General features: G+C 45.0%; 1 protein-coding gene across 2 annotated transcripts in view; it reads right to left on the bottom strand.

Annotated features, from left to right (window-relative positions):
* pawr (PRKC, apoptosis, WT1, regulator) overlaps nucleotides 1–20,756 on the bottom strand; it is a 167,078-nt gene that overhangs the window by 12,786 nt on the left and 133,536 nt on the right. For both annotated transcript variants that reach the window (XM_043708775.1, XM_043708776.1), the window contains 3 exons: nucleotides 15,585–15,616; nucleotides 3,245–3,398; nucleotides 1,334–1,438 (listed from right to left, as the gene is read on the bottom strand). In XM_043708775.1, coding sequence (XP_043564710.1) covers nucleotides 1,334–1,438; nucleotides 3,245–3,398; nucleotides 15,585–15,616 — 291 coding nt within the window. The remainder of the gene's footprint in view (nucleotides 1–1,333; nucleotides 1,439–3,244; nucleotides 3,399–15,584; nucleotides 15,617–20,756) is intronic.

The following is a 20,756-nucleotide window of genomic DNA, read 5'->3' as shown; positions in this document are numbered from 1 at the left end:
CTGTCTTTATTGCATTGGGGGGGGGTTTAGAGCAGTGTAACGGGGAATGGAGGTGGTGCAGTGGAGAGCTGTCTGGTGACAGAGGGGGAAAAGCACGTTGTTCAAAATAGGTGGATATCTGGGATACTCGGGAGTGGAATGTCTCCTCATCTGGGCAAATGCGGTGAAGGCGGAGGAATTGGGAGAACGGATGGAGTTCTTGCAGGATACTGGATGGGAGGAAGTGTAGTCCAGGTAGGTATGGGAGTCTGTGGGTTTGTAGTAAACATCCGTCTGGAGACTGTCACCAGAGATTGAAATGGAGAGGTCATGAAAGGGAAGGAGGTGTCCGAGATGGACCAGGTGAATTTGAGGGCAGGATGGAAGTGGTGGCCCAAATCGATGAACCACTCCAGTTCAGTCTGGGTGCAGAGTTGGGGGCACAGTCCCTGTATAGGTACTGGAGAGGGGTTCGATAGAGCCAAAGAGGCTGGTGATGCTAGCACCCACACGGGTACCCATGGCCACCCCCTGGGTTTGGAGGAAATGGGATGAGTTGAAGGAAAAGTTGTTGAGGGTGAGAACCAGTTCAGCAAGGTGGAGGAGGGTATTGGTGGAGGGGGACTGCATGGGTCTGCTGGAGAGATGGCCATCCTTGTGTGATATGGATGTGTATAAGGACTGCACGTCCATAGTGTAGACAAAGTGCTGGGGGAGCAAGGGAACTGGACATTGCTGAAGAAATGAAGGGCGTGGTTAGTGTTGTGGATGTAGGTGGGAGGTGCCTGAACCAATGGGGAGAAGATAGAGTCGACGGAGGATGAGATGAGGTCGGTGGGGCAGGAGTATGCTGAGATGGTGGCTCGGCCAGGGTAGTTGGCTTATGGATCTTGGAGAGCAGACAGTGCGGGCTGAAGGGGTATGGGGAGAAAGTGAGAACAGCAGACTGAGATGGACAATCAGCCATGATCATGTTGAATGGTGAAGCAGACTCGAAGGGCCAAATGGTCTAATTCTGCTCCTATTTTCTATGTTTACATCCACACACAAAACACGCATGAATGATTGTCTCTCTCTCTCTCTCTCTCTCTCCCACACACACACACACACAGCAATGGTTCTCTCTAATGCACACATTCTCAAACAATAAGGGCTCAGTCGTGGGTTCTCCTGGTGCGCACCTTAGGGAGAGGTAAGGGCCAGTTTAACCAGGACAGGGTCACCACACCATGCAACATACAGTCGATATCTCTAAGCTGGAACAGCTCTGCAGCTTAATGCTGATGTTTCCTTTAATAAACACATCTTATTTCCAGTGTAATGACAAGGTGTTTTTCTTACAAATGGCACTTACTCTGTTAAGTAGATCAATTTCTTCCTTCAGTTTCCCAATAAGGTCATCCCTGTCCTGTAGCAGTTTGACTAGTTTCTGATTTTCCTGTCTCTCTTTCGCAAGTTCCTGGTGATGAAAGACATTAGTTGCATTCAGTCCAGGTTTCAAATAATGGAATAACTATGTGTACATTTAAAAAATACAATTCTGAAATAGCTGTTCCTCAAGGTCCGATGAAGTCTGACACTGTACTGCTGCAGCCTGGTTCAATTCCCAACATTTAGGGCCCTTGTAGTGCACTGGTAGTGTCCATCCTGCTGAGCCAGGAGGCCTGGGTTCAAGTCCTGCCTGCTCCATGGGATGATGTAACACCTCAGATCAGTTTGACGCTGAGAGGATGGTTCCCCTCACGGGTCAGTCCAGAACCAAAGGGCATCGTCTCTGAATAAAGGGGCTCCAGGTGTGTAACATCTTCACACAGGTAGATTAGAGATTATCTATATGCTGGAGTGTTCACACACTGAGAAAATTCCATTGTTCACACAACTGTAAAAAAAAGGAGCAGGTGAAGGCTGTTTGGCCCACAGAGCCTGTTCCACCTTTCAATATGATTGTGGCTGATCCTATATTTCCACACCATTAGAACTAGGAGCAGGAGGAGGCCATTCAGCCCCTCAAGCCTGCGCCACCATTCAATACCATCATGGCTGGCCACCTCTCTGCCTCAACTCCACTTTCTTGCCTGCGCCCCGTAACCCTTCAACCCATTAAATTCACTCACTCTCCTACTCTCTCCCTTGGCACCTTTTCATCTTCCAGAAATCTTGCGACTTCTCTCTTAAATATATTCAGTGACTTCATCTCCACAGCTTTCTGTAAGAGGCTTCCTCGTGTTCATTACCCTCTGAGGGAACAAATCTCTCGTCAGCCCAGCCCAAAATTGTCTACCCAGTTTCCTGACCATGGCGCCTCACATGGGCCAGGGGAATTTCACATCTGCTCAGAACTCTTCATGTTTCGATAAGATATACCATTCATATCATTTCTGTTTTGAAATCATAGATAATGGTCAGTGGACAGTCTTATCTGTTCACTTTCGGCAGCTCTAATGGAGGTGGCGGCGTGGTGGTAATGTCCCCGGTTAATCCAGAGGGTCAGGCTGACATTTTAGGGACACGTTTTGAGTGGCTGGAAAATAAAGGTGGTCTCGGTGATGGTGACCATGTAATCACCATCGATTGGAGTAATAACCCATCTGGCTCACTGATGTCCCCCAGGGAGGGAAATCTGCCATCCTTCCCTGGTCTGGCCTACATGTGAGTTCAAACCCACAGCAATGTGGTTGACTCTTAACTACTGTCTGAAATAGCAAGATACTCAGCACAAAGGATGAGTGACAGTGAAAGAACTATAAAAGGAAAACATACTACAATATCAGAGTGGAGGAAATGCACTGGGAAAAGAGAAGCATGGTATTAAATCTAGTGCATGACCAATCAGAATACTCTCTTTCATGTGCGCACACGGACACACACACACACAGTCGCAGATGCACACACTCACAGAGACACTCACACATTCACTGACACCCACAAAGACACTGACACACACACATAGTCTCAGCCACTCACGCACACTCACAGACACAGACAGGGTCTCACACAGACAAACACACACAGAGACATCTCACAGACACATTGCCACACTCACACAGACACACTGTCACACTCAGACACACACTGTCTCTCACACACACACATACAGACATTCGCACAGACACACAAATATTCTCATAGACACATACTGTCACACTCACGTACACTGTCACACTCACACAGACACACTTATACCATACACACAAAGAGTTCACACAGCACGTGTCACTCACTCTCTCTCTCTCGCACACACACACATATCTGCATTGCTGAGTACCTTTTCAAATTCTTCCAGTTTCTTCTCTAATGTACTGCTGAATGTGGAACTTGAAGCGTTTCCATAGCGATTATAGCCAGGCCTCTCTACCCGGCCAGAATACCTGCCACTGGCTGAATATGCTGTGATATCTTCATCAGGAGCATTCGTGGTGCTGTGTGGACACAGGGAAAGACTTTCAATCTTCAACAGGAAGTCAAACCGCAGCAGAATGAAGTATGCTGGATGCTCTACAATAGTACGGATTAAAGTGTGATACTGAATGACAGCAACTGCACTGTGGTGCCTTGTTGGAGCCACAAAATACACCAAGCTACCCCCCCTCCCCGCGAATATGTGTCTTCATTGCTGTCTCAGCCCTGGTCTCCTAGGACACATCCTTACCTCCTGACTCAAGTCTCATTGCACATTCCTGAGTGCAAAATCCCACTGACCCTTCCAGTACTAACGAGGAGGGAGGGCTTCATTGTTGGAGGTCCCATCTTTCTGAGTCCGAAATTGGCCTAAAGCTCTGTGTATCCTCTCAAATCCCCTGGTACTACTTTGAAGAACAGAGAGAGGTTCTCTGGCTAAGAGTTATTTACATCTCTCAAATTACTTGGCCATTCCCACCTTGATGTCCGGGAGAGCTCGCTACAAGTAAATTGGTCACCACATTTCAGAAGTTGCAATGAAGACTGCACCGTAAACCATTTTAGGATGTCCTGAGATCATTAATGACAAAATGATAGCCTTTTGTTTTTGCCTAACAGGTGAGTATGGAAATTTAAGGTCCCAAAGATATGTCTGTGATACCATCTGACAAAGACTAGATACATAATCCATGTTAACATGGTCATATTCATCCATTAGCAACATAGGAATAAGATTCCAAATCTGGAATGAGCTGTGACAAAGGGTCAGTTAGACTCGAAACGTCAGCTCTTTCCTCTCCTTACGGATGCTACCAGATGTGCTGAGATTTTCCAGCATTTTCTCTTTTGGTTCCAAATCTGGATGCTGTCCTGACATCTAAGACATGGGGAGGATATCAGAAACTTGTCTTATCCCAGAGGATGGAAATGGAAATAATATTCCCAAAGTTAGAGGAGGGCCACTTTTTTACCCAGAGGGTGGTCCACATATGGACTGAGCTGCCAGTGGGAGTGATTGAGGTGGGTACATCAACTACATTTAAAATGCATTTGGACAAATGCATGGACCGGGTGTGGTGCTGGAAAAACACAGCAGGTCAAGCAGCATCCGAGGAGCAGGAGAATCGACATTTTGGGCCGCAACACTGATTTTCCTGTTCCTCGGATGCTGCCTGACCTGCTGTGTTTTTCCAGCACCACACTCTCAACTCTGATCTCCAGCATCTGCAGTCCTCACTTTCTCCAAATATATGGATAGGAAAGGATTAGAATTGGCCAAGTGCAGGGAAATGGAGTTAGCGTGGATGGACATCATGGTCAGCATGGAGCAGTTTGGGCTAAAGGGCCTATCACTGTGCTGTAGGACTCTGTAAGAGGTGAAGTGTACCCCCATTCCTGAGGAGGTCAGGATACAGGGGGGGGGGGGGGGGGGGGGGGGGGGGGGGGGGGGGGGGCGTGGTGGCTGACAACTGGAATCCAAAATAACTGGTTTTGGGGTACAGAAACAAAACAAAAACAAAAAAAAACTAGAAAGTGCTGGAGAAACTCAGCATCAGTGTGAGAGAGACAGGGAGGCGGGGGGAGAGGGAGAGAGAGAGAGATCGAGAAACAGACAGAGTTCACAGCTCAGGTCTGTGACCTTTTATCATACGTACCACTGATTAAATCAAAACAAGGAGGGGTTTCTCTAATTCGAGGTGAGGCGGACACAGCTGTGGGTAGCTTTCAGGAGGTGTTTTTCCAACAGTGAAGTTGTGTCAAAAACACCAAGGACTGTGGATGCTGCAGATCGGAAACAGACACAAACAGAAATTGCTGGAGAAACTCAGCAGGTCTGGCAGCATCCGTGGAGAGAGAAACACGAGTTAATGTTCTGAATCCAGTGACTTGTTCCCAGAATAGTCACGTTGGTGCTATCAGCTGGCTGAACAGAGTTGGACTGCAGAAGACAAAAGACTGACAAAAGAGATCTAATAGAAACTTACCAGATAATACATGGCTTAGAAAGGGTGGACACTGGGAAGTTGTTTCCGTCAGGTGGGGATACTCAGACCCGTGGGCACAGACTTAGAATTAGAGAGGGTTAATTTAGAACGGAAATGAGGAGACATTTCTCCAGCCAGAGAGTGGTGGACCTGTGGAATTCATTGCCATGGAACGCAGAGGAGGCCGGGACGGTAAATGTCTTCAAGGCAGAGATTGATAAATTCTTAATCTCACAAAGAATTAAGGGATACAGGAATAGTGCGGGTGAGTGGCGCTGAAATGCCCATCAGCCATGATTGAATGGCAGAGTGGACTTGATAGACCGAATGGCCTTACTTCCACTCCTATGTCTTATGGACTGATATTTTGTGTGTCACAAGAGAAGAAAACCTGGTGACAGAACCAATAAAATATTCAGACAAGGAAATGTTACAGACAAATACATCAGAGACATCTGGAAGGGGAAAGACGTTTTAAAAACCCAGCTCTGATTTCTCCCAGTTTCAGTGGGTGACCAATGGGAAACATTACCTCCTGTTTCTCTCTCCTCAAAGGCTGCAAGATCTGCTGAGCTTCATCAGCAATTTCTCTTTTTTAGAACATAACCAACAACAACATGAAGAGCATCAATGTAACAGCAAGGGGATGCCTATTGAGTCAACAGAAGGAACAAGACAATTTCACTCATCTCTTTACGGAACGGCAAAGTTCCTTCAACAAGGAACGTGAATCAGTGCGAGAAAACCCTACCTTGTCTGGACACTCAGCTGGTAACTCTTATGGGAGAAAGTGAGGACTGCAGATGCTGGAGTTTAGAGTAGAGAGTTTGGTGTTGGAAAAGCACAGCAGGTCAGGCAGTATCCGAGGAGCAGGAGAGTCGACGTTTCGGGCAAAAGCCCTTTATCAGAAATTCCTGATGAAGGGCTTTTACCCAAAACGTTGATTCTCCAGCTCCTTGGATGCTGCCTGACCTGCTGTGCTTTTCCAGCACCACACTCTCAACTGGTAACTCTTATGCATGACTGACTCATAACTCAGGGTTTTGGAGATAAAGGAGACTGCTCTCAGCCTTGCCCACTATTCACCAGTAACACAAAGTACAAAAAAATGCAAGTCATGCCACTCAGCAAGGAACAGTGAACTCAAAGTAACAAAGACGAATATGATTGAGCTCATTTGGAATGCAGTGTGCAGTGTTGGTCACTGCATTTTAAAAAGGGTATAGACACATTAGTGATGTACAGAGGGATGTAACCGAGTCTAGGCAGAGTGGATAGCAAGGTCCCATTTCCCTTAGAAGAGGGTCAATAATCAGGTGCGTAGATTTAAAATAATTAACAGAAGGATTTGAGGGAGGTTAAGCAGAGGGTAATGAGGGACTGAAACTCACTGTATGAAGAGTGGGAGAAGTAGAAACCCTAAACTCATTTTAAAAATCCTTGGAATACACATCTGAAGTTCTGTAACCAACAGGACTACAGTCCAAAACCTGGCTGCATTGCTCTTTTACAAGCAGTACAGACATGAAGGCTGAAGGGTTGCTGTTTGAAAAGTTTGAGCTATCAATGGAGATGGAGCTAAAAGGATTGATAGTAGTTTGGCATGGTTAAACACAGGAAGTAAGGATGACTAGGACTGAACCTCATTACTGTGTGAGCAGAAGGCTGACAGGTAGCTCTTTTCAGGCTTTAAATAATCAAAGAAGGTTTCTCTGAATTGTACCTGCGGAGAACTAGAGGCTTTCACTGTGAGATAGGTACCACAAAACCAGCAAGGCATCCAGGAGCTGGTGAGACTGCTCCAGCAGAGAGAATGATAGATTCCCTACAGTGTGGAAACATGCTATTTGACCCAACAAGTCCACACTGACCATCTGAAGAGTAACCCACCCAGACCCATTCCCCTACTCTATTACTCTACATTTCCCATGACTAATGCACCTAACTTACACATCTCTGAAGACTATGAGCAATTTAGCCTGGCCAATTCACCCTAACCTGCACATCTTTGGACAGTGCGGGGAAACCCACGCAGACACAAGGAGAACGTGCAAACTCCACACAGACAGTCATCCGAGGCTGGAATTGAACCTGGGACCCTGGTGCTGTGAGGCAGCAGTGCTAACCACTGAGCCACTCTGCAGCGTCTTGTCTGTCACAAGGGAAGAAGACCTGCTGACAGTGCTAAAGGTGAATTTTACAGAAGCATTTCAGGGAAAGCTACAGACACACGGAGAGGATTGAGACAGATGTGAAAGTCTGGGAGGAGGCTTGAATGCAGCAGGAACGGCAGCATGGATTATTTGGGAGAAATGCCTGTCTGTGCTCAATATTCTATGAAATGTGAAATGTCAAACTTTTACCTTTACTTTTCCCCTTACTACTAAGGAGGACTATAATGTTAACTTTTAATTTTACATTTCTACTTACACTCTCAGAACAACAGTAATACTTAACTCTTAACTCTGTTTCTCTATGTTACTAATGGTATCTATGTTTTGTACCCGGCCATCTCCACACCTAAGATGGTGCCGTGTGTGGTGACATTGTTCACTTTTCACTGTCCTTCTGTACTTAAGTACACATGACAATAAAGCTTAAATCAAATCAAAGGGTGGTACGTGTATGGAATGAGCTGCCAGAGGATGTGGTGGAGGCTGGTACAATTACAACATTTAAGAGGCATTTGGATGAGTATATGAATAGGAAGGGTTTGGAGGGATATGGGCCGGGTGCTGGCAAATGGGATTAGGTTAGGTTAGGATATCTGGTCGGCATGGATGAGTTGACCAAAGGGTCTGTTTCCGGGCTGTACATCTCTAGGATTCTGAATCAAATTTAACAAACTGCATTTCAGAGAAAAAGGGGAAGAGGCAGGGATGTAACCTTGTAATGCACCAGCTGGGAAGAAGGAGGGAACACCTCAGGCACATTAATTGGTGGGGAAGGTGTCCTTTCCATGACACTTTAGTAAACGTTAATGCAGCACCTTAAAGGGTTGGGTACTCCGGTTAAATGATCGTAGTAACTTATAAACTTTACAGAAGTGGCATGGAAAGGATCCCTCCCCAGCAATTAATGTCAAAGTTGTTTCCTCAAGTCTTTCCAGTTGCCCCATCAAACATTTATACATGCTTCCCGAACATCAAAAAAAACCCAAAAAAGAACTGCAGATGCTGGAAATCAGAAGCAAAAGCAGAAAGTGTGAAATAACTCAACAGGTCTGGCAGTATCTGTGGAGAGAGAAAGCAGAGTTCATGTTTCGAGTGCAGAGACCTTTCTTCAGACTTGCTGAATGTTTGCAGCAATTTCTATTTTTGTTTCCAATCTCCAGCATCCACAGTTCATTGTTTTATGACAATCAATAGACAACCTTCACCAAAACAACTGAGCTACAAAGTCAATAATGTAGATGACAGCTCAGTGCTGTGTAAGGGTAAAGTTCTCATTAGATCACAAGTCCAGTACCTCATCTAGAACATAGAACAGCACAGGAACAGCCCCTTCGGCCCACCATGTCTGTGCTGATCATGATGCCATTCTAAACTAATCCCATCTGCCTGCACATGATCCGTATCAAAGAACAAAGAAAATTTACAGCCCAGGAACAGGCCCTTCGGCCCTCCAAGCCTGTACCAATCCAAACCACTGTCGAAACCTATCGCACAATTCCTAAGGATCTGTATCCCTCTGCTCCCCACCTACTCATGCATCTGTCCAGGCGCATCTTAAATGAATCTACCGTGCCTGCCTATACCACCTCTGCTGGCAACGTGTTCCAGGCACCTACCACCCTCTGTTTGAAGTACTTGCCGCGTGTATTCCCCTTAAACATTTCACCTCTCACCTTGAAAATGTGACATCTCGTTATTGAATCCTTCATCCTGGGAAAAAGCTTATCTCTATCCACCCTGTCAATACCCTTCATGATTTTGTAAACCTCAATCAGGTCCCCCCTCAATTTCCTTTTTTCTAATGAAAATAAACCTAACCTACTCAACCTCTCTTCATAGCTAGCACCTTCCATAACAGGCAACATCCTCGTAAACCTTCTCTGCACCCACATCCTTTTGGTAACGTGGCGACCAGAACTGTACACAGTATTCTAAATGTTGCTGAACAAAAGTCTTGCACAATTTTAACATGACCTGACAGCTCTTGTACTCAATACCCCGTCCGATGAAGGCAAACGTACTATATACCTTCTTGACCACACTATCCACCTGTGCAGCAACCTTCAGGGTACAATGGACCTGCACTCCCAGATCTCTCTGCTCACCAACTTTTCCCAAGGCTCTTCCATTTACTATATAAGTTCGCTCTAGAATTAGACTTCCCAAAATGCATCACCTCACATTTGTCTGGCTCACATTTGTCTGGATTGAACTCCATCTGCCACTTTTCCACCCAAATCTCCAGTCTCTCTGTATCCTCCTGTATTCTTTGACAGTCCCTTATGCTTTCTGCTACTCCATCAATCTTCGTGTCATCTGCAAACTTGATCATACCAACAGTGCCCTCTTCCAGATCATTTATGTATATCACAAACAATAGTGGCCCCAGCACTGACCCCTGTGGAACACCACTGGTCACCTTTCTCCATTTGGAGAAACTCCCTTCAGCTACTACTCTCTGTCTCCTGTTGCTCAACCAGTTCTTTATCCACCCAGCTAGAACACCCTGCACACCATGTGACTTCACTATCTCCATTAGTCTACAATGGGGAACCTTATCAGATGCCTTACTAAAGACCATTTATGTGACATCTCCAGCCCTTCCTTCATCTATCAATGTGGTCACTTCCTCAAAGAAATCTATTAAGTTGGTAAGGCACGATCTCCCCCGCACAAAACCATGTTGCCTATCACTGATAAGCCCATTCTTTGCATAGATTTTATTCCTCAGTACCTTCTCCAGCAACTTTCCCATCACTGACCTCAGGCTCACTGGTCTGTAGTTACCCGGAATATCCCTAGTATCCTTCTTGTAAGGGGGCCAACATGAGCAACCCTCCAGTCCTCCGGCACCTCACCTGTATTTAAGGATGCCACAAAGATATCTGTCAGGGCCCCAGCTATTTCCTCTCTCGTCTCCCTCAGCAACCTGGGATAGATCCCATCCGGTCCTGGGGATTTGTCCACCTTAATAACCTCTAGCCTACCCAACACATCTTCCCTACTTATGCCAACATGATCCAGACTAATCAAACTTCTGTCTCTAATCTCAACATTCATCATGTTCCTCTCCTCGGTGAACACTGATGCAAAGTAATCATTCAGAATCTCACCCATTCCCTCGGGTTCGACACACAGCCTTCCTTTGTTATCCTTTAGTGGATCAACCCTTTCTCTGCTTCCCCGCTTGCTTCTTATATAAGAATAAAAGGCTTTGGGATTCTGCTTAATTCTGCTCGTTAAAGCTATTTTAGCCCGCTTGTTTCCTCATTTAAGACTGGTCCTACTGTTCCGATATTCCTCCAGGGCCAAGGGGAGAGGGTGAGAAGGAGAGTCCTTCCTGGTAACCTCAGCCAGTGATGGGAATTGAACCCAATCTGCGAGCATCACCCAGCTATCCAGCCAACCGAGCACCCCAATCTCCAAATTCTGATTACTGTGACATTAAAGAATTTCTATTTAAATAGCACCTTTTTATTTTCAAAATGTCCCAAAGTAATGACAATGCACTGTTTGCCCGTTACAACGTTCAGTCTGCACGGAGCAAGCTCCCCGCAATGTCACAGATAGTTAGATGGTCAGTACAGCAGTAACCCCACTGCAGTCAAAATAGAAAGCTCTGTTGAAGGCGGCAAGATAGTATTAGACAGAACAATCGAGACAACTTACCTACTCTTCTTTAAAACGCTGGTTTTGGGATCACACAAATGGGAATAAAAGAATGATTACAGAATAGAAAGAGGCCACTTAACCCACTGTGTTTCTGCTAACTCCCTACAAGAGTAGCTACGTTCACCCCAAAGCACATCCAGGAACCCCAACTTAGCATCTGAAAATGTGAATTATTTTAAATCAGTGTTTTCTATCGATCTATCTACTGACTGGTAGCAAAGACTCTCCTTATTTATTTCATAAAAAAAGGCTGCATAATTTTGACTAACTTCCACAACTAAGCCCCAGCCGGAATTTATTTGCTGTAAATTAAAGTTTCAGCTCTGCTAACTATAGGTCTCTTGTCCCACAAGCAGAATTCAGATAAACTGAAGAAATTTCACACAAGACACCAGAGTCTGTAACAGATACTCATCAACAGGAACTTGTCAAACTATGGGCAGGATGCTGTCGAATTCCCCTCTCCCGTTAACGAATGAACTGCGTGTTGTCAGTGTCAATGACCTTATGATGAACATGTGTGACTGTCTCATAATCTGCCCCAAAACCTTCAAAATTAAATTTACAATAACAGAAATCCCTCTCCAACTAACTTTCCTGACTCTTTAAGTGAAGATTAATGAACCAATTATTGCTTATCTGAGGATTTACTTATAGAGTCATAGAGATGTACAGCACAGAAACAGACCCTTCGGTCCAACCCGTCCATGCTGACCAGATATCCCAACCCAATCTAGTCCCACCTACCAGCACCCGGCCTACATCCCTCCAAACCCTTCCTATTCATATGCCCATCCAAATGCCTCTTAAATGTTGCAATTGTACCAGCCTCCACCACTTCCCCTGGCAGCTCATTCCATACACATACCACCCTCTGTGTGAAAAACTTGCCCCTTAGGTCTCTTTTATATCTTTCCCCTCTCACCCTAAACCTATGCCCTTTAGTACTTGTTCTGTATCAACATTTATATAGAACACATCTTGTGAGACACTATTAATAATCAATTTACTATTTATTGAAATTATCTAAGTTCACCAAATTTCAAAGTTTCTTTTGGGCTAATTCTAATTTGCATTCACGAAAAACCATTTCTACCCTCTACAAAAAAAAACACATTCTGGAACCTAAAGACAGCCAATGACATGCTGTAATGTATGTAATGTAAGACCTTCAGAAATAGGAACAGCAGTAGGCCATTCAGCCCCTCGAGCCTGCTCTGGCAGTCAACTGGACCATGGCTGATCTGACATTCCTCACGTCCACCTTCCCTCCCTTTCCCCATAACCCTTGAGAAATAAATGCACAGAGGCCGGTATCCTGTCACTTTGTTTACCTGTGCACAGTACTCTGGCTATGACCAGCCAGCTCGGAGTCAGTCCCTGAGCTGAGCAGATTCTAAATCCCCTGGTTATACGTTTTTCTGACAAGATTCTAATCTCTTGGTTATATATTTGTTTAAAACAAACCCCAACACTACCACCAACTCAGCGGTAGGGCTTATTTTACCCCAGCACCCATGAGGTGATGTGCAGGTTAGGACACAGTGAAGGTTAACGAGCGCAGAAATCTTTATTCAATTTCCACCACCAGGAAGAAAGGAAACACCCAAATGGCCAGTGACAAGCATCAAAGGGCAATGCTGTGTGATCAAACAGTGAAAGGGAGGGCAGGGGTTAAATCAAAATAGAGTTGGAGGGGGAAATAAAACACGCCACTCCCTGCGGCGCCCACCTCTCCCTGAACAACTCCAGGGTGTTGGTCGACACCGCGTGCTCCTTCTCCAAGGACACCTGGGCTCTAACGTAACCGCGGAAGAGGGGCAGGCAGTCGGCCCTAACAACCCCCTCCACGGCCCACTACCTGAACATGTTTATGGCCAGTTTGGCCAGGCCCAGGAGCAGACCCACGAGGAGGTCCTCTGACCCACCCTCACCCCTCTACACCGGGTTAACCCCTTGTCACCCAGGGCTCCCTGATTGGCCCAGGATAACAACCCCAATCAAGGATCTCATAGTCAATAAGATCCACCTGGCTCTGATCACTACACCTTGATTTCCCAACTGATCAAGAATCTCTCCATCTCAGCCTTCAATATACACAAGGACCCTGCCCCCACAGCTCTCTGAAATGAGGTGTTCCAAAGACTCACAATCCTCTGAGAGAAGAAGTTCCTCCTCAGCTCAGTCTTATACTGGAGCCCCTTTATTCGTGCATCCAACTTGTGCACAGCAAGCTTCCACAAACAGCAACGTGATAATGCTCAGATAATCGACAAACATACTGGAAAAATTCAAAGTCATTGGACTCAAGGTTAAATCTGTTTTTTATCTCTCTCTCTCTCTCTCCATGAGAGCTGGCAGGCGTGCTGAGTTTCTCCAGCATTTTGTTTTTATTTCAGATTTCTGGAATCTGAAGTACTTTCATTAATTTCGATAATCTACTTCAGAGGATGCTCGTTGAGGGATAGATATTGGGCAGAATTTCTCTATTGTTCCTCTAAACAGTGTCATGGGATTTTTCACTTGTACTGGAGAGCACAGATGTGGCCTCAGTGTAACATCTCCTTTGAAACATAAGAACAGGAGTAGGCCATTCAGCCCATTCAGACTGCTCCGTCATTCAATGAGATAAGGCTGATCTGTGACCTAACTCCAAATATCTGCCTACGGCCCATATCTCTTAATATCTTTGGTTAACAAAACATTTTCTCTCTCAGATTTGAAATTAACATAAACTGATCAAGCGATGATGGCTCCTCTGACAGTGCAGCACTCCCTCAGGACTGGCAATGGGAGTGTTGGTTTCAATAACATGGTCAAGTCTTTGAAAGGGGCTTGAATTCATAACTTCCTGAATCAGAGGTGAGAATGTGCTACCCACTGAAGTAAGTGGTGTGAAACAAAATTCCACAAACAGTACACCAGCAAGAGATGACAGTCAGAGGGTCTGCAGCACAGAGAAAGGCCCTTCAGCTCATTGAGTCTGTGCTGGTCATGAACAACCACCTGACTATTCTAATCCCGTTTCCCAGCACCAGGCCCATTGCCTTCTAAGCCTTTGCATTGCAGATGCACATCTAAGTAGTTATGGAGTCATAGAGACAGAAACAGACCCTTTGGTCCAACTCATCCATACTGACCAGATATCCTAAACTATCTAGTCCCACCTGCCAGCACCCGGCCCATATCCCTCCAAACCCTCCCTATTCATATACTCATCCAGATGCCTTTTAAATGTTGTAATTGTACCAGCCTCCACCACTTCCTCTGGCAGCTCATTCTATACACGTACCACCCTCTGTGTGAAAACGTTGCCCTTTCGGTCTCTTTTATATCTTTCCCCTCTCACCCTAAACCTATGCCCTCTAGTCTTGGACTCCCCACCCTAGGGAAAAGACTTTATCTATTTATCCTATCCATGCCCCTCATGATTTTATAAACCTCTATAAGGTCACCCCTCAGCCTCCGACACTCCAGGGAAAACAGCCCCAGCCTGTCAGCCTCTCCTTATAGCCCTGACAACATCCTTGTATATCTTTTTTGAACCCTCTCAAGTTTTATAACATCCATCCTACAGCAGGGAGACTAGATCTGAACGCAGTATTCCACAAGTGTTGTGAGGGTTTCTGCCTCTCCTACCCTGACAGGCAGCGAGATTCCAGCATCCTCTGGGGAAAGGTATTTCTCCTCACTCCTCCTTTAACCATCTATCCCTTACCTTACCTGATCTCTGTTCCCTCCATCAAGGGGTGAAGGTCCTTCCTGTCTGTCCTGTCAATGCCCCTCATCGTTTTATCCATCTCAATCCTGTTCCCTTTCAATCTCCTCTACTCCAAGGAGAACAAGCCCGGTCTGTCCAGTCTCTCTTCGTTCACCCAGGATCTTTACAAACTCAACAAATCAACAACTTACTGGAAATCTGGAGCTCAACAAGTGTTCTATATATATACACCAAGTATTATATACAATGCAGTGCAAGGGGCTGGCCTGTTTTTAACTATATTTACAGCTAGTTCTATTCACATTCAAACAATTAGAACTCATTGTGAAGGCTGAGCAGGAGGCTGGAGTTGCCAACAGCAGTCAGTGACCAGTTTGCCTTTGGTGTTGAACTAGAATCCAAACAGCCCTTGCCAAGTCTCTGTCCGCACTGCGAGCAAGGAGCGAGTTCCACCCTGTGCAGAGCTAGCTAGCTGCCACAGCCAGCATTCCAACCTCAGTAAGGAGGGGGAGCAAATGAAACAATGGCAAATGTCTCAGTTGAGGTCAGATCGGATCCTGGATCCATGCAGTCACAGACTGATTACCCAGAATATTCATTATGGGAAAAACAAAGTTTGTATAAAACTGGAACTTCACATAATGTTTTCTTTACCTTTTCCATCGGCTTGTAGTTCTTGGTGTTTCCTAAAATAAAACAAAAATATTTTTTACTCGGTGATCTTTCAGACTTATTTCAAACACATCCCAAAGGCTGGTGTCAAAGACTGTTTAAAGCGTAGAGTCAGAGGTCAGGATGTTATCGCTGATTTCAGACAGTTTGATCAGCAGCAAAGTGCTAACAATGGGATGGTTTTTATCTTTGCAAGACACAAAAAGGAAAGTGAGTTAACAGTGGTTCAGCAGAACGTAACGTGTAAAACTATCTGCACCTTTGTAATACAATAAACAGCATGTAGATCAGCCATGATTGAATGGTGGAGCTGACTCGATGGGCTGAATGGCCTAAATCTACTCCTATACCTTATGGTGTTTATGTCACATCCAGTCACGTCACCCAGAAACATTGTAAACGGTTTCACCAGCAATCTGCATTTCACGTTCCAAGGCACTCAATGTCCGTGAAAATGTCACACAAGGAGATATTACTGAAGGTGACCTCCCCATGGCCACAGATGGAGATTTTTAAGGGGTGTCTGAAAAGGAGAATACAGTGATGCAGAGATGGATAAGATTAGGGAGGGAAACCTGGAGCTCAGGAGCCCAGCAGCTGTCGGGCAGAGCACTGACAGTGCAGCAAATGAAGTCAGAAAGCTACAAGAATCAGAATTGGGGGAGGACTGAGGTTTATGGGACTGAAGGAGATTACAGGGGAATGAGACCATGGATGGACTTGAGGGGAGCTCATTCAAACCACGACTTTTGGATTGAGCGACTGCTCCCATTCTCATTGAGACTGGATTGGGTTGGACTTAAAGTCAATTATGCAACCATTTATTTACAATCTTTTTCTAAACAGTCATACACCACATTCTGGTGTCCACATGTTTCTCATTAGAAAGTTCAACATTAACTAAGACCACGGGAGGTATCATTTTGAAATGTGTTTAATACTAGACTGGAATGAAAACAAAAGACCATTTGGTCCCTCTAACCTGTTCCATTATCCAATTAGATTGTAGCTGACTTGCATCTTAAACTCCATTGAGTGCTTTGCTTCCCGTAGTGCTTTACCTGACAAAAGTTTAGCAATCTCAGCATTGGCATTAATTTACATCTTATTCTCCACAGCTGTATCTTGTATTGACGATTTTAAAACACAGACTACACTTCAAGAATGTCATTGACCACAGAATGTCTCAACTTATCCAGTGGTCACAAACAATGCTGTGTAAACGAAAATCTTATTAATTTTCTTTCTTTTCACATGAAACTTGACTCAAACACAAAACTCCTCGTCAGTCGAAATTAGGAACAGAATTTCAAGAATTCTCTCCTTAACAACATTGTGGGTCACTGACAGCACATGGACTGCAGCTCAAGAAGGCAGCTCACCCCCACCTCCTCAAGGGGCAACCAGGGACGGGCAATAAATGCTGGGCCCAGCCAGTGACACCCATGTCCCACAGCGAATAAAATTAAAACAGATCCACTCAAATTTGTTGCTTCTGTATCCCTTTGAGAATGTTAAGTAACATATAGAATGTATGGCACAAAATAGGCTGTACAGTCCATCTAGCCCATGTCTTCTCCCATCTCTCTTTGTCCAACCTAATCACTATAACTCCAAGGTCCACTAACATTTCTTTAAATCTGCTGTGCATCTTCTCACAAGGAATACCATCGTAAAGGGGATTATTTTATCAATGCAGGAGAGGAGAGTTCTTGTGGATCTAGATGGTTGAGGTATTGCCATGGAGAATACGGGTTAGATAATGGTTGAATATTAACTGTCATTTTGTTTAAATTTAAACCAGGCAGGGTGACTCTGATGAGTTAAGACACTAACCCAAGGAATCAACCAGAGACTGGCTGTTGCCCATTTTGTTAAGCTGAGTTTCTCCAAGCCATTCACACCATTTTGATGTGTCAGTGTATGACCATTCTTTCACTGTTGCTGGGTCAAAGTCCTTAAACGCCCTCGATACCAGCTTGGAGGGTGTACCTACACTAAATGACAGCAACAGTTCTGGAAAGCAGCTCACTACTGGATTCTCCAGGGCACCTGGAGTGGTGCAGTAACTGCTCACACAGCCAGCCAGTGCCGCCCACATCCCCTGAATACGTGTTAAAAAGGCTGTACCACACAAACACATTTAGAACATACCTGCTTGTATTAAGATATGCAGCTTCCGGGATTTGCAACTGCACCACACTGCAAACTCAACGAACAACCTCAGATTCATTCTCATTATAATCATTTGCATGCTTGAGATTATTTAGCAATTCTTGCCCAATCGCTGAATCACTGTGTTGTCACTTCAGCAAGTGTTTGGGGATGGTCCTGACCTTGCCTATTGTGAAAAGCATTGTTTGATACCATCCACGTCAATCTTTGAGATGTACAGTCTACACACACTGGCATCACACAAACATTGAAATTCACATACCACACAGTAATCAATTGTGTGACAGGCAGGATACCTTTTTGTCTTTATGGCAGGATCCTGTTAGTAGCAAATACCATTCACTTTTTAAAAATTCATTCATGAGATCAGGGCATAGCTGGCAAGGTCAGCATTTATTGCCCATCCCCAATTGCCCAGAGTCAACCACATTGCTGAGGGTCTGACGTCACATGCCGGCCAGACTAGGTAAGGTTGACAGTTTCCTTCCGTCAACAACATTAGTGAACCAGATGGGTTTTTCCAACAATCGACAATGGAATCACGGTCATCATTACAGCCTTAATTTCAGGTATTTTTTGCCCCAGAACTTTACCTGGGTCTCTGGGTTCACTGATAACACTGCTGGACTGTCACTTCTCCAACTTGTTACTGCACTGAATTCTCATGAAACATTTAGATTAGATTCCCTACAGAGTGGAAACAGGCCCTTCAGCCCAACAAGTCCGCACCGACCCTCCGAACAGTAACCTACCCAGACCCATTTCCCTCTGACTAATGCACCTAACACTACGGGCAATTTAGTATGGCCAATCTACCTGACCTGCACACCTTTGGACTGTGGGAGGAAACTGGAGCACCTGGAGAAAACCCACAGAGACATGGGGAGAATGTGCAAACTCCACACAGACAGTCGCCCAAGGCTGGAATCGAACTCAGGTCCTTGGCGCTGTGAGGCTGCAGTGATAACCACTGAGCCACATTTATTCGCCAGATTTTTCAGATGCTTTAACTAGGCAGACTGGGCATTGCAAATATGCTAATTCACAGAGCCTTGTACGGTGCTGACTAAAAGAATATATACACACATTGTGTCTGTTTCAACTCGACAGAGCTGCCTTTTCTGCTTCATTTCTCGCAGGAAGGTTTCAATCAATCAGACAAACCTGCCTTGTTTAAAATGTGAACAGTTAACAGTTAGTAGTCAACTGTCAGTCTTCATCTAACTAGGGTATTCTCTATGGCAGCAACTCGATCACAATATGCAAATTTAAAAATCATTCATGGAAAGTGGGCATCACCGTTTGCAATTATTACCCGTCCCTAGTTGCCCCTTGAGAATGTGGGGGTGAGCTGCCTTCTTGAACCGCTGCAGTCCATGTGCTGTCAGTGACCCACAATGCCCCTAGGGAGGGAATTCCAGGATTCTGACCCAGTGACCCTGAAGGAATGATGACATATTTCCAAGGCAGAGTCATGAACAGCTTGGAGGGGAATTTGCAGGAGTTGGTGTTTGCATGCATCTGCTGCACTTGTCCTTCCAGATGGAAGTCAGCAAACCATTCAGCACCAACCAAGCAACACACACTCCCTAAGGTAAAAAATGATGTTTTTCCTTTATTTTGGTATTTTTCTGATTTGCCCTGATGCTTCAACGATCTCTGTGTGTTTTCTCTCAGCAATACTCAAGCTCTTTATGACCAAGCGACTATTCATAAATACAGAGTAATGGATTATGGGCAAATTTGATTATGTCTAAGCGAGATTTGAGAAGATTTGTAGCTCAGGTTGAGGTTTTGGATGTAGATTTGCTCGTTGAGTTAGAAGGTTCATTTCCAGATATTTTGTTACCCTACTGGGTAACATCTTCAGTGGGCCTCAGGCAAAGCAACGCTGAAAATTCCTGAAAGCATTGCTTCGCCGGAGGCCCACTGATGATGTTACCAAGTAGGGTGACGAAATGTCTGGAAATGAACCTTCCAGATCATTGATTATGTCTAATTCTAATTATTTGCAATAAAACTTCAAAAACTTGTCATGGTCGAAAATGTTTTATTAAGGACATAATCAGGTTTTTAATCAAATCATAAATTCCCAAAAAAAAGTGACTGTGAATTCTATCAGCTATGGCGCAATGGCCAGCTCTCGTCATAAGGTCATTGGTCAAATCCCATGAGAGTCCCATACAGTCTACTTCAGTACTTCCAAAGCAGTAAGTGCATAACCTTGAAGGGCCTACTGTCACCGTAGAGATGGAGTACGCCAGCTGAAACTCTCTGGAGCTGAGAGAAATGAGAGACAACCTGAACTAAAGTGATAAAAGGTGAAGGTCATTGTTGGGGGAGATGTTATGGAGCTCTTTCTCCCTGGATCAGGAATCGAGTACATAGGCTCCTGGTTTCAGGGTAAGGAGTGCATGCGCATAGCTGAGATGAGATTGTCATAGAGTCATAGAGATGTACAGCACGGAAACAGACCCTTCGGTCCAACCTGTCCATGCCGACCAGATATCCCAACCCAATCTAGTCCCACCTACCAGCACCCGGCCCATATCCCTCCAAAACCTTCCTATTTAAATACCCAACCAAATGCCTCTTAAATGTTGTAATTGTACCAGCCTCCACCACATCCTCCTGGCAGCTCATTCCATACACGTACCACCCTCTGAATGAAAAAGTTATCCCTTCGGTCTCTTTTATATCTTTCCCCTCTCACCCGAAAACTATGCCCTCTAGTTCTGGACTCCCTCAACGCAGGGAAAAGACTTTGTCTATTTATCCTATCCATGCCCCTCATAATTTTATAAACCTCAGCCTTCAACGCTCCAGGGAAAACAGTCCTAGCCTATTCAACCTCTCCCTATAGCTCCAATCCTCCAACCCTGGCAACATCCTTGTAAATCTTTTCCGAACACTTTCAAGTTTCACAACATCTTTCCGATAGGAAGGAGACCAGAACTGCACACAATATTCCAACAGTGG

The sequence above is a fragment of the Chiloscyllium plagiosum genome, chromosome 19 (assembly GCF_004010195.1).
Source record: "Chiloscyllium plagiosum isolate BGI_BamShark_2017 chromosome 19, ASM401019v2, whole genome shotgun sequence".
Taxonomy (NCBI): Eukaryota; Metazoa; Chordata; class Chondrichthyes; order Orectolobiformes; family Hemiscylliidae; genus Chiloscyllium; species Chiloscyllium plagiosum.
The sequence above is the reverse complement of the archived record's forward strand: the minus strand, read 5'-3'. Positions and strand labels throughout refer to the sequence as shown.